Genomic DNA, 13796 nt, shown 5'->3' on the forward strand with positions numbered 1-13796 from the left:
AAGTACACTGTAGCTGTCTTCAGACACTCCAGAAGAGGGCGTCAGATCTCTGTTACGGATGGTTGTGAGCCACCATGTGGTTGCTGGGATTTGAACTCAGGACCTTCGGAAGAGCAGTCGGGTGCTCTTCCCCCCCGAGCCATCTCACCAGCCCCGCATCCTACTTTCTTAATGCTGATTTCAGGAGGCATCTGATCCAGGCACCAGCTCCCTCCCCTGCACCTCCACACCCCTGCACCAGCCCCTTCCCTGCATCTCCATACCCTGTACCAGCTCCCTCCCCTGCACCTCTTCACCCCTGCACCAGCTCCCTCCTCTGCACCTCCTCACCCCTGCACCAGCTCCCTCCCCTGCTCCTCCACACCCCTGCATCAGCTCCCTCCCCTGTACCTCCTCACCCCTGCACCAGCTCCCCATCTCTCTCCTATTAATCACCCATTCACCTTGTTGCATTGTTGAGGATTGAACCCAGGACCTTGTGCATGCTGGACAGGGATCTAGAGCTACAGCCCAGCTTTCAACACCCTCTGAGGAACCTCCCTGCCTTCCTTCTCTCTCTCCCATCCTTCCTAGACACTGGCCACTATTCCCCAAAGTATATCTGGGACCTCAGTACTCCCTCTCACACACTTAGAACGCCTGTTGTCTCAAAGCTCTGCGAGAGGAAAACTGTTCCCAGCTCTGACCAGAGACCATGGAGCTTCAGAATGAAAACTCAGGGCTACTTGATTAAAGTAGTATAAGGAAAAACTAGACAGGGAGGCCCTTCTGAGGGAGGCTCTGTACAACTGTTCAGATCCCGGGCCCCATGAAGCCACCCTCCCTCTCATCAGCAGACTAAATGCTCTCTCTTCTGCCCAAAATCTATCTAAATTGTCTTCTACCACCAAAACTTTGTTCTCTTGGGGCAGTCAACTCCCCCTAGATGCAGGACTGGGTACACTAAGGGGCATGTTAAAGCCTCATAGATGGGCTAGGAGATGGCTCAGTCAGTAAGGGCTTGCCACACAAGCATTTGGACCTGAGTTGGATCCTCAGACACACATTACAAAAACAAAATAGGAGCCAGGCATGGCAGTGCACACCTTTAGTCTCAGTGCTTGGGAGGCAGAGGTAGGTGGATCTCTAGATTTTCAGCCAGCCTGGTCTACAAAGAGAAACACTGTCTCAAACCAAACCAAACCAACCAACCAAAAACAACAATAAAAACAAATAAACAACCCCGAACCAAAAACTAAAACTAAAACCAAAATAAGACATGTGCGGTGGTATAAATTTGTAGTCCTAGAGCTGATGAGCGGAGAAGTGATCATTGGGGCTTGATGGCTGGCCAGCCTTACCACACTGGCAACCCCTAGGCCAGCAAAAGACCCTGTCTCCAAAAGCAAAGTGGGGCCAACGAGGTAGCTCAACAGGTCAGGGTGCTTGCTGCCAAACCTGATGCCATTGGTTCGATTCCTGGAACCTACACTGTAGAAGGAACTGACACCCACAAGTTGTCCTTTGACCTATATGCACACACACACAAATTATAAAAAATAAAATAAGGACCAGCTACTCTCTCACACTCACCTTCCTTGTAGGCCTCGTTGATGGCCCGGATTTCAGCATTGGTCCGGGTAGCCAGGATTTCTATAAGAGCCTTTTCATCTGTGCCAGCTCCCTAGAAAGTCCGCACAAAGGACATATCAGCTGCAGTTCTGACCCTGAGTACCAGTATCCCCCCACCCCACCCTCTAGTATGTGCGCGGTACCTCCATAGCTTTCTTCAGCTGCTTAGCATCGTAATGGGCAGGTGGCATCATGAGCCCCAGAATTAGCCTTGCCAGGTCTCCCGAGATCTCCGATTTCAGGTCAGCCATTAAATCCTGCAAGGACACAGCCAAGGTCATGCCAGTCTCACATCTATACAGAGCTTGCCGCCATCTTTGACTGTGGCACCACCATGCCATCTCTCACATATCTATCTCACTCACTGATCACAAGGAACTAGGGGGGAGAGAGTAAGCCAAGGCTAGAACATTCCAAGATGCTACAACTAGGGGTGTGTGTGAGTCTCATTACTATGAAACCCCTGGTGCCCAAATGTACCTAGCCATCAGTGACTGGCTGAGCTTCACTAGGGAGGTGTGACAACCCGAGCCTCAGACTAGGGAGGAAGGACCCTTACCCGGCCAAAGTGAGATTTGAAGGTCTGCCGGATCTGTTGCCGCTGGGCGTTGCTCCGGTGGGTGATGATGTCGATGATGGTGGCCTCATCAGTTCCTGGGTCACCAAAGCCACATGCCTCAGAGGAGGTTCTGTGGCTCATCTTCCTCCCCTCCCACATAGTTCCCACCAGTTCTTATCAGGATAAAGGCCTGGGTTGGAGGCCATGGGCTCCTGACCCTGGTGGGCACCTTGCCCCAAGCTACTTGCTTTCTTTCTTTTTCTTTTTTTTTTTTTTAAATATTTATTTATTTATTTATTTATTTATTTATTTATTTATTTATTTATTATCTGTAAGTACACTGTAGCTGTCTTCAGACACNCCAGAAGAGGGCATCAGATNTNGTTANGGATGGTTGTGAGCCACCATGTGGTTGCTGGGATTTGAACTCAGGACCTTCGGAAGAGCAGTCGGCGCTCTTAACCACTGAGCCATCTCACCAGCCCGCTACTTGCTTTCTTTTGTCATGCCATTGGAGGGGATAAAAGTGCAACCAGAAAGGTGGCAGGCACCGGGTGGTGAGCTCCAGGTTGGCAGCTGGGGTGGCAATCAAAGGGTTGGGTGTCAGAGGCCCTGGGTTCTAGTCTTGGCTCTGGCAATGGTTGCCTATCTTGGGAAGGTTTCTTTTGCTTTTCGGGGTTTAGTTTCCACATCTCTAAGGTGAGTAGGATTGAGGAGCTACCGAGATATCCTTCCAACTCAGCACAATTAATGTCTATTTCCTTTGTCTTCAACTCCCTGCCAGTGGCTTCCAGGTCCCTCTAAGCATAGCAGGTTGGCTGAAGTCATTGGGGCCCCACCCCCTGCCTATCAGGTGAGTGTTAGCAACCTCAGGTCTGACATAGGATCTAATTTTTCTTTCTTTTTTCTCCCCACTTTTTTTTCTGAGATAAGAGTTTCTTGTGCATCCCTGGCTGCCTTGGAACTCACTCTGTAGACCTGCCTCTGCCTCCTCAGTGCTGGGATTAAAGGTGTGTGCCACCACTGCCCTAATTTTCAAAGCCTTTGTCCCTGTAGCTTCACAGTTAGTTATAGAGATGTTAAGAAGGTATTACTCTCTCTCTCTCAAGGAGAATTCACAAAGACCCCTTGGGAGTTGTTGCTGGGCAAATGGGAGGAAGAAAGACAACAGAATCCAAACCCCCATTCTCTTTCCCAGCAAGGGCTTTCCAAGTGTGGCCTGGTTGGGTGCAGGCAAGCTGCCCATCCACTCATATAGTGGCTCTTTCCATTGTCAGCAAATTCATCCTGGAAGAGCCAACCATCAGGGTGCTGTCACCCCAGCAGGGGGCTCTTGGGTCCTCAGGTCAATGGATCGCATTTTACACACTGGAGTGAGACCCAGAGCTGATTAGAACTTGTCTAGAGTCAAACTGAGTCAACACCCAAGACTTGATGATTAGTACTTTCTTCTGCACCAGGGTCCTGCTCAGAGGCTTGGGGACAGACACCTTGGACTCCAGGAAAGACTACTGTCAAATTCATTCCAGACCCTCTTCTATCCTTCCCTCCCACCTGAGATGGAGGAAGTTCCCAGAGTCCTCCTCATCCTGCAGAGCCTCGTTGGAGGCTTCAACCCCCGCCCGGACCCCTTTATTGCCAAATCTTCCTGGTTGCAGCCCAGAGGCCTTTTCGGGTTCTTGTCACTCTTACCAATTCCCTTCATGGCTTTCCGAAGGGCCTTGGCATCAGCGTCAGGGTTGAAATCATTGGCCGCACACACAGTACCCTTCAGCTGTGAGGAGGAGAGAGAGAGGCTCAGCAGGTGAGTGGAGGCCCCTGGGGAGCCAGGTCCAGAGAGGAGCATGCAGAGTGAGTGGCAAGGGCTTTCCAGACTGAGGCCCAAGCTGAGCAGCCTGGGGAAGGAGGCACAGCAGACAAAGCCACCCAGGGCTGAGAGAGCAGAGAGTCTCGGGCCTGGGGACAACTTAGTGCTGGACAGGGAATGGGCAACTCCTGCAATCAGACTGGGCTCTGTCCCAGCTCCAGAGGCTGAACATTCCGTTGGGGCCTCTCAGCATCCCACTCACCCTGCCCCAGGGCCCCGATGCCTGGTGTAGCCATGGCTCCCCATAAGGAGGCTCAAAGACTCAGAAGCAGAAATGGTTTCCAGATTTTAGTCCTGATCCAATGATGTTCCTGCTGCTTTCCACATCTGCTATTTCTTTTTAATTTTGCTTACGTGAATTTTGGGCTTTGCAGTTCTTTTACTCTGTGTGGAGACAGGGTCTCACTATGTCGCTCTGCCTGGCCTGGAACTCACTCTGTAGACCAGGATGGCCTCGAACTCAGAGATCTGCCTGCCTCTATCTCTAATGCTGGGATTAAAGTTCATCATCATGCCCGACCTTTGGTTAAACAGTTTTATTTAGAATAATCCGGGGAGGGGGTGTTTGACATACTAAGCAACACTCTCTGTATAGATCTATTTTGAAGTACCTTTAAATATTCATAGAAGGCAATATATATATTTTTAAAGGCAGGATCTCATGTAGCCCAGGCAAGCATCAAACTAAACTACATATAAATAAAGGCTGTCCTTGAACTCCTGACCCTTCTGCCTCTACCTGATAAATGCTGAGATTACAGGCATGCGCCATCGCACCCTGTGTGATCTCTATCTTTTTGTTTGTTTGTTTTTTCCTTAACACAGAGTCTTACTACACAGCCATAGTTAGCCTGAAACTCATGACATAGAACAGACTGGGCTCAAACTTATAGACATCTGTCTGCCTCTGCCTCCTGAGTGCTGGGTTTAAAGGCATGCACCACCATGCCTAGCCTTTTGTATATATGTAGATCTCCTCTTATGCTAACAAGTCCTTGACATATAATAGACATTTAAGAAGTATTATCAAATTAATAAATAGGTAAAATTAAACCAAAAACCTTGTGTTTGCTGGGCAAATGCTCTACTACTGAGCTATATCCCTAGTTTTATGATTAAAAATAATTTTATACTTTATATACTATCACAAATTAGAAAAAAAATGTACCCTATGTTATTAGCAGATGCTCATTCATAAAAATGAATGTAATGCCAGTCCCCACTTAGGTTAAAGGTCACCAAATTTAAGATGCTTGCCAAAGCCCCCGAGTCCGCTCCCTTCGCTCTTGGTGTAAAAGGGCAGGCACCTTGTACAGCACAGATGTGGCACTAAGCCGATTTCTCTTTACTTATCAGAAAGGCTGGTGGAGCTGAAAAGAAGTAGGCTCTCTGTGAGCTTGGGTGTTACTTAACACTTGGGGAATTACTTCCATCGGCCAAGCCAAGCTCATTCCTCAGATAACCTGAGATCTCCCTCAGTTCCAACATTTGCCTTCAATCTAGGGAAGAGTAGAACTTCAGAGTTCAAGAGCCTTTAGGCCACCAGGACTGCCATGTCTAACCCCCTCATTTGAAAGGTTCAGGCATAGCGGCCAGGGGAAAGGTGAGGACCCAGCAGTATCTAGAGTAGTTTCCCAGGAGCCTGTGTGAAACCTTTTGTCCTGTCCCGTGTGGACCCCCAGGTGTGACAGTGCTCAGGAGTAAACCCCTGAACCCTGCACTAGCACAGTAACAGTAGCAGGAGTGCCCTCTCTGCTCTCAGTATGCAAAGCCCAACGGCCAGGCCTAGGATGCAGAGGTCCTCTCGGGAACCTCAGGGCTCGCTGGAGGAAGCCTTGTTAGTAGAGAGCAGGCAGAACACTCCCTGGGCTGTTAGAACCAGTGCAGGGATCTAGAAGCTTCAGCCATAAAGATGCCTCAGCTCAGGTTGGCCACCAGGGGGCAGCTAGGGGCCAACCAGCGCACAGTGGAAAAGAAAGGTGCAAGCAGAGGGGGGAAGCCAGTGATTAGGTGGTCAAGCAGGAAGTGGGGGAGGGTCTGACCTCGACTCGGGACACTGCACTAAGTTCCCACATCTGATAGGCCACCTGTGCTGCCTCCGGGAAGAACTGGCCAGCGGCACTGGAACAATGGAGGGGTTTGGGGAGAGGATGGGAGGGAATGTCATCATGGGATACACACACACACACACACACACACACACACACACACACACACGAACACAGACCTGTTTGGCTTTGTTTCTTCTGTAGCATGAGCTCATCTGAGGACTTTCCAGTGCCATGATTCTTCTGTCTTCCCTTAAGCTCCCTCTAACCTATGCATGCAGTGGCGCTTTCCCTAGCAGCCTTGTTGGTCCAGGACCAAGTAGGACAGTCCCTCAACCTCTTTGTTCATTACAGCAGGATGACTGCTGTGCAAACCCCCTTTCACATAAGCCAAGGGCAGGATATGGACATGACTGCTTCATTCTTTTTGCCTTTTTGCAAGGCACCTGGCCATGTGAGCGGCCAGTGTGTGTGGAGGGATTTCTGGCCTCTGTGGCAGTGAGCAAGGTCAACAAAAGCCCTTCTGTCCCTTCCTTAACTGACTGTCGAACCCTGGAGAAGTGAGTCTAAGAACCCACCATGTCCTCAATATAAATTTGGCTGTGTCATGGCATAGTCACCTAGTTTAATATTCCAGGAAGGGTCCCTGTAGCTCACCTGCCACCTCATCTCTTTCCCAGGCTCTCCACAGAACACCATGGCAGTCATAGGAAGAAGCCATAGGAAGTCACAGGCCAATCCACACCCCTAGGCTTTCTTAGAGGTGGGCTTTCCAAACTGACTTCTCCTGGCTTCCTTCCCCTAACAGGTTTTGAAACAGGGTCTCACTACTCAGTCCTGGCTAGTCTGGAATTGGTTACATAGACCAGTCTGGACTCACAGAGGTCTGCTTGGCTCTGGCGTGTGTGCCACCACGCCTAGTTTAAGTCCCCTGAATTCTAATCCTTAGTCCAGACACCAGATCGACTTCCAAGTTCACAGAGCGGAGTGTTCCACATGTAGTAGCCACACTTGTTCAGACACACAGTCCCCAGGACAGCAGAGACTGGAATACCGAGGGTCACTTTCCCTCATTTGGCATTCCAGCCTCAAAGGAGACCCAGGCTCCTGCAATCCACCCATCCACTGGGACAGGCACTGGAAGAGTCAGGCAGTCTTTCCATCCTGGGGCCCGGAAGCCACTTACTCATCATCTCCTCCACACAGCTTCAGCAGAGCCTTCTTGTATTCACCAGAGGTGTCATTCTGGGGAAAGAGGAGAAAAGACCAAGGTGACCCAAGGGGAGGCAGAACACTTGTACCAGACCCTCCTTTTCTCTTGCCTGCAGTGGCTCAGGCCCCCAACAGTGCATGGCTGGTCACGATCCAGCAACCAGCTCTCTGGGAAAGTCCCTGGCGTGTGATGTTTGCCACCTTTCCTGGGGTAGAAATACTTCCCGGTGATAACAACTGGCGGCATGCTGACTTCACTAGACATGGAATTCTGGGATGCTTGCTATTTCCCCACGGCCCTGGCATTCCACTCTCCCGGGTACAGCACTTTTTTTCCCCCCCATTAGCTTATAAAATTATTACATCTGACAATCTCTTGGCAAGGCCTCATGGGATGGCAACCCCTGAGGCAGCATTAGTCACCCAGCAGGCTCCATGGCTCTCTCCTGATCATTTGTGTTCTTCAGGGAACTTCTCTGCAGACTGTGGATACCCACTGCCCTTGGGACAGCATCCTGGCCATTAATTCTATGTACAAGCCCTGCAGGATCCAGCCACTCCTTCCTTTTTTACTTTTTTTCTTTTCTTTTTTCTTTTTTGGTTTTCCAATCAGGGGTTCTCTGTGTAGCTCTGATCATTCTTTATTTATATTTGTCTGTCTGTCTGTCTGTCTATCTATCCATCCAACTTTATGAGTGTTTGCCTGCATGCATTTATACTTGCTATGTGGTTACATGGGGAGGCCAGAAGAGGGCATTAGATTTTCTAGACCTGGAATTACAGATAGTTGTGATCCCTCATGTGGGTTCTGGAAACTGAACCTGGGTCCTCCACTAGAACAACTTTTAACAGCTGAACTATCATTCCAGACTCCATGCCTTCCTTTGTCACCAGCTCTCCCGATGCTTGAACTTCCTTGACAATGCACTATAGCAAGAGCTTTTCTAATGCCCAAGACCCACATGCTGCTGTGTAGAGGTTCCCGAGTCCTGGGTGGTGGTGTAAGGTCTCTGTTCCCCCACCCTCTCCCCCAAGCCTGCTTACCTTGATCATACTATAGAGTGACTTCTCATACTTGGTCCGGAAGATCTCTCGAATGTCAAGCATGTCCAGCTCGCTCCTGGAGACCATGATGCGGATCAGAGTGTTGTCTCGGGTGCCCAGGCCCTGGAAGACATGAAGGCATGAGGGACAGTGCTTGGAGTGAGGTTTAATGGACAAGAGACACTAGCATGCGCAGAAGTAATATTTTCATAATAAAAAATTCAAGCTAGGAACAAAGAAGGCAGATGGTGACCTTCACTTTGAAGATCTGTTGTGCCCTGTCTTGTAATACCGGTCTTTCTCTTTGATACATTGTTTCCATACTTGACTTCCCTAAGCAGTCCAACCTCACTGTGGTACCCAAACACAGGGAACATCTGCTCTGCCCAGGGACAGCTGGAGCCCCTGGATCTCTTGTAGCAAATGTTCATTTACTCGGATGTGCTGTGGAAATGCCACAGGTGTCTGTGTCACATGAATGAACACCTGGGAGATGTCACCACCTCACCTAGAGGGAAGCCAGTTACCTGGTCACAACAATCACCCTTATGAATGTGGAAAGAATACTGATTGGTTGCCAAAGGGTTTTCTAAATGGATCTGAGATGCAGAGGAATATTCTGGCTTATTTGATGCTTTAAAATTTGGCCAGTGGTGGCACACGCCTTTAACCTACCTAGTCAGCAGGAGGCAGAGGCAGGCAGATTGCCGAGTTGGAGGCCAGCCTGGTCTACAGAGTGAGTAAGTTCCAGGACAGCCAGGGCTAGACATAAAAACTCTGTCTCAAAAAAACAATAAGATTTTTATTTCTGAATCTACTTGTATATATGCCATATGTGTGCAGGTGACTGCAGAGGCTAGAGTTCTAGGCAGTTGTGAGCTGTATCTGAACTTGGGTCCTCTGGGAGAATAGCAAGTATTCTTAACCACTGAAGCAACTCTCCAGTCCATAAAACTTTTTTTAAAAAATTACATTTATTTGTGAGGGTGGGTATGCACATATCATGGAACATGTGCAGAACATAGAGGACAATTTTTGGGAATCTGTTCTCACCTCCTACCATGAGGGTCTGAAGTTGTTGGTCACAGCAGCAAGCACTTTTAACTGCTAGTTTTGTGCTTTTGTGACAAGGCTTACGATGATCTTGAACGACTGATCTCCCGCCCCACCATCTCAGGCTGTGGGATCACAAGAGTGCACCTACTTTCTGCTTTAACTGCTATTTTCTTAAAAGTCTGAGCTGCCAACCCTCTGATTGGTTCATAAAGGTGGGGCACACGCACATCTGACAGGGCAAGTGACCAGGCAGCACCCAGGTTCTGCAGCTCGCCCAAGACATGGGGCATCCTCCTCAGGCTGTCTCAGAAGGGCTCTGTCTTGGTTAGTTTTATCTATCAACACAGTCGAGAATCACCCGTGAAGGGAATCTCAAGGACTGTTTAGATCAGATTGGCCTGCGGGCATGTATGGTGGTTATTACCTTTAAAAAAAATTAATGCTTTTATTTTATATGTGTGAGCGTTTTATTTGCATGTGTGTCTGTGTGCCACATGCATACCCAGTGCCCATGGAGACTGGAAGAGTGCATCTGATCCCCTAGAACCTGATTTAGAGATGGTGTGAGTTGTCATATGGATGCTAGGAATCGAACCTAGGCCCTCTGGAAGAACAGTGCTCTTAACCACTGTGGGAGGAGTGTGTTGATTGCAGATTGACGTAGGAGAGCTCGGCCCACAGTGAGGCACCATGTCCTATAGTTCTGGGCTGTTAAGAACGCTAGCTGAGCACAGGCCCGAGAGAGTCAGCAGTCAGCAGCTGGATTCGCCATGACCTCTGCTTCAGTTCCTGCCCTAACTTTCCTCAGTGATGGACTGTGTCAAAAGTATGACACGATAAATCCTTTCCTCCCCTAAGTTGCTTTTGGACTGCCTCCTCCTCCTCTTCATTTTCCTCCTCCTTCTCTTCTTCTTGCCCTTCCTCTTCCTCTTCTTGCCTTTTTTGTTATTTTGACCCACCCTCATCCCCACAGCAACACAGATCAAACCAGAACAGCTCTTTCTGGCCCCTGGACACCAAAGACTTGATAAAATCCCAGCAGTGGCTCCATGGTGTGGAGCCTCTTATTCCCACTAACCCACTGCTTACCTTCATGGCTTTGAACAGCCTTTCAGCAAAATACTCTGGGGTACTTCGGATGCACTTCACTGGAAAAAAGGAGGGGAAATGGAGGAAAGGGAGTTGTGTCAGAAAGGGGAAGGTGTGACCAACCCGGTTAACTCACTAGCTCGCTCCCTCCCTCCTCCCCATTTCTAGCCCTGGGTGTGCTGGGAAGTGCTTTACAACTGCGATATAGCCCACATCCTTTCATTGCTTTTTATTTTGAAAGTATATTTACCAAATTGCTTATGCTAGCCTCAGACTCACTCCCATAGCCAAGGTAGGCCCATGAGTGTGCTACCAGTTGTTCCTAACTATTAGAGACCACCAAGTTCAAAGGCAGGAAGAATCTTGGCTTCTAATGGCCCTCAGCATCAGAGTTCCTTTAGTTTTACATACAAAGGGGAGAGAGGGGGGCGTGTGTGTGTATTATATATATAATATACATATATACATATATGTGTATTATATACATATATACATATATGTGTATTATATATATATATGAATGAGAGAGACATCCAAGGTGATGATCATTATCCCAACCTGAGGTGGGATTTTCTGCCTTGCCATACAGGACAAGGACACCAGTCTCTAAGCTGAGTTCTTTCCATTACATTGCTCGACTAAGCCTCTGCCACCCACCTTTCTCTAACTCCACACCATGGAAATCCTTTCCATCCCTTTTACTTCTAGGACGACATCCCAGACTCCTTTGCGGCCCTCAGCACATACCCACGGCCAACATCAGCTTCTCAAAGTCTCCAGACAGCTCCCCTCTGATACTGGTTTCGATGGGCTTCCCTGTGGTCTTCAGATACTCATCAAACACTGAGGGGGGCAGACAGACATGACAGCTAACAGCATTGCCATAGCAACAACAAAAGAACAAGAGACGTTTGAAGGGGATGGCACACTAGCCAAGAATCAAATGCTAACAGGACGCTGAGGCTGGCACTTTGGTGCGGTGACTGGGAGGTGACACGGTCGTGTGTTATGTGCTGTCCTGAACTCTTGAAACAGGGCTCATACTGTTTGGATAACAACTTGGTAAGCAACCTCAAAACACACACCAGGGATAGCATTTGGTTTGGAGATGAATTGGCACCTGTGCATCATTAGCCAAAAAGAAGAGAAAAGGGTTCTCAGAGTCGTCATCTGTGGAGGGGGTTCTCAGAGCCACTTGGGGGGGGGGAGACTACAGTTTTAAGGAGCTCACCCAGTCGTAGGTGCTGTTTGCTACGGTTTCCCAAGATGTAGATGAACTGGGCCTCATCTGTTCCCCATTTCAGTTCCCCTGCCTCATACAGGTCCTGAGAAGGAAAAAGTGAATGAGACTAAGAGCAAGGACAGACCTGGGAGGACAGGACACACTGGCTAAGCCACCCAAAGCAGCTGTCTGGTTCTGAACACAGCTGTTACTGGTGACCTCTTGACCTTGGTATATTTCCATCTTCCTTTCTCTGGAAGCTCCCACTCAACTTTAATTGCCCAGGCTTGATATTCCCCTTTCTTCCCAAAGCACCCTGTGGCCTGTGAGATGAGCACTGGCTCTTTCTCTCTCTTTCCAAAGCTACCATGGTTCCCTTTCAACCTCTCTCTCTCTCTCTCTCTCTCTCTCTCTCTCTCTCTCTCTCTCTCTCTCTCTCTCTCTGTGTGGTGTTAGGGGGTATTGTTCCTCTGGAACTGTCTACCTTGGTTTTACCCCAAAGTGTTTATCACCATTTCCCCCCAAAACACTTGCTGACTTAACACACTGCATACCTCCTCGGAAAGAAACCTAAGTCTTTTTTTCTGATGTAGCCCTATAAAATTCATGTATTCCTAGTGCTTGACACAAAAGGCCCCACCCCTAACCCATCCCAAGGCCCCTGATCTCTCCCCTCCCATAAGGCTCCTGGCTGGGCCTTGGAGACCTCCATCAGCAACACTTACTTACCTGGACATCCTGCTGGACCAAGTCCTCGCTCACCACATCGTCATTCTCCCGGGTACCCTGGATGGAGAGACAAGGGAATGTGTATTTCCAATGTAGGAAGCCAGGGGGAGATCCAGGAGCATGCCTGAACCAGGAGAAACGCTTTTGTAGAGAGTTGTAGGGAGCCCTTCTCTGACCAAATAGGAGTCCTGGGAACGAGGAGGGTCCTTCTGGTACCTCCATCCCAGAGCGGCAAGCAGAAGCACTGTACTTTGAAGGCAGAATTCTAGACGACACGGCCATACAATGATGCCCAAGGATGGTCTTACGATGTAGCCTTAGCTGACCCAGAACTCACTGCATAGACCAGGTTGGCTCAGAACTTACAGATCCTTCTGCCTCTACCTCCCAAGAGCTGGAATTCCAGGCATATAATCATGTCCAGCCTAGAACTGCACATCTGTATGCTAATATTAGGCTCTCCCATTCCCCTGAATTTACTACCCATGAGGATCTGGGACTTGGAGACTAAGGTCTGAACTCCCATGCTGAGAAATACCAATCGTCCTGATTCTTTTATTGCGTGGCCTAGGCCCTGGGCCGGGAGCCCAACAGAAGTAGCTTAGCAACAGGAAAGTGCTGGAAGGGAACTGGGCTAACCATCCTGGGCTTTACTCCCACCAACACCAGCTAGTCTGCAGCTCGTCTCTTCCTCTGATATTGTGTTTTAGGGTGTCAAAGCCCTCAACTCTCTTGGGGACTGTGGCAGAGCCAGCATGTCTACAGTTAAGTGCCACATCACTATTACTTTTGATCTGTGGCAGCAACATCCCTGACTCCAAGATGCAGGGCAGGGATCTCCTCTCCAGAACATGGGCTTCAAAAAAGGGGACAAATGTCACATTCCCTAAATCCTGATAACTCCCTGGCTGGTTAAGGTTAACACGGAGTGTTGGTTGTTATGGAGACAAGAGGAGGCAAACTGGAGAAAAACAGCAGTCACTGGGGGAGGGGAAAGGCAAGAGGGACAAGGGGCAGAGTGGTCGGTCGGTCATCTGACTCATGCGCAAAGCTTCAGACAGTTTGCACCTTGGGGCTGGGTTTCAGTCACAGCGTTTGTTCCCCTTGGTTCCTGTGGTCACAGACTCCTATAGGCTCAAGCAGACAGAGGACGGAGCAGGGCAGGCACAGGGAGGGCAGCGTGTTCTCCACCCACTGCAGGCTTGCTAGAACAAAAAGTTTCTACAAATCAAAAGTATCCAGAAAATGGGCGTGGTGGCACACACCTTTAATCCCAGCACTCAGGAGGCAGAGGCAGGCGGATTTCTGAGTTCGAGGCCAGCCTGGTCTACAGAGTGAGTTCCAGGACAGCCAGGGCTA

General features: G+C 49.2%; 1 protein-coding gene across 2 annotated transcripts in view; it reads right to left on the bottom strand.

Annotated features, from left to right (window-relative positions):
• Anxa6 (annexin A6) overlaps positions 1 to 13796 on the bottom strand; it is a 55789-nt gene that overhangs the window by 14210 nt on the left and 27783 nt on the right. For both annotated transcript variants that reach the window (XM_021213636.1, XM_021213635.1), the window contains exons 8-18: positions 12438 to 12494; positions 11718 to 11811; positions 11234 to 11329; positions 10487 to 10545; positions 8342 to 8464; positions 7272 to 7330; positions 6080 to 6158; positions 3863 to 3944; positions 2171 to 2265; positions 1755 to 1868; positions 1573 to 1663 (exon numbers count right to left, since the gene is read on the bottom strand). In XM_021213636.1, the coding sequence (XP_021069295.1) occupies positions 1573 to 1663; positions 1755 to 1868; positions 2171 to 2265; positions 3863 to 3944; positions 6080 to 6158; positions 7272 to 7330; positions 8342 to 8464; positions 10487 to 10545; positions 11234 to 11329; positions 11718 to 11811; positions 12438 to 12494 (949 nt within the window). The remainder of the gene's footprint in view (positions 1 to 1572; positions 1664 to 1754; positions 1869 to 2170; positions 2266 to 3862; positions 3945 to 6079; positions 6159 to 7271; positions 7331 to 8341; positions 8465 to 10486; positions 10546 to 11233; positions 11330 to 11717; positions 11812 to 12437; positions 12495 to 13796) is intronic.

The sequence above is a fragment of the Mus pahari genome, chromosome 14, assembly GCF_900095145.1.
Source record: "Mus pahari chromosome 14, PAHARI_EIJ_v1.1, whole genome shotgun sequence".
NCBI lineage: Eukaryota > Metazoa > Chordata > Mammalia > Rodentia > Muridae > Mus > Mus pahari.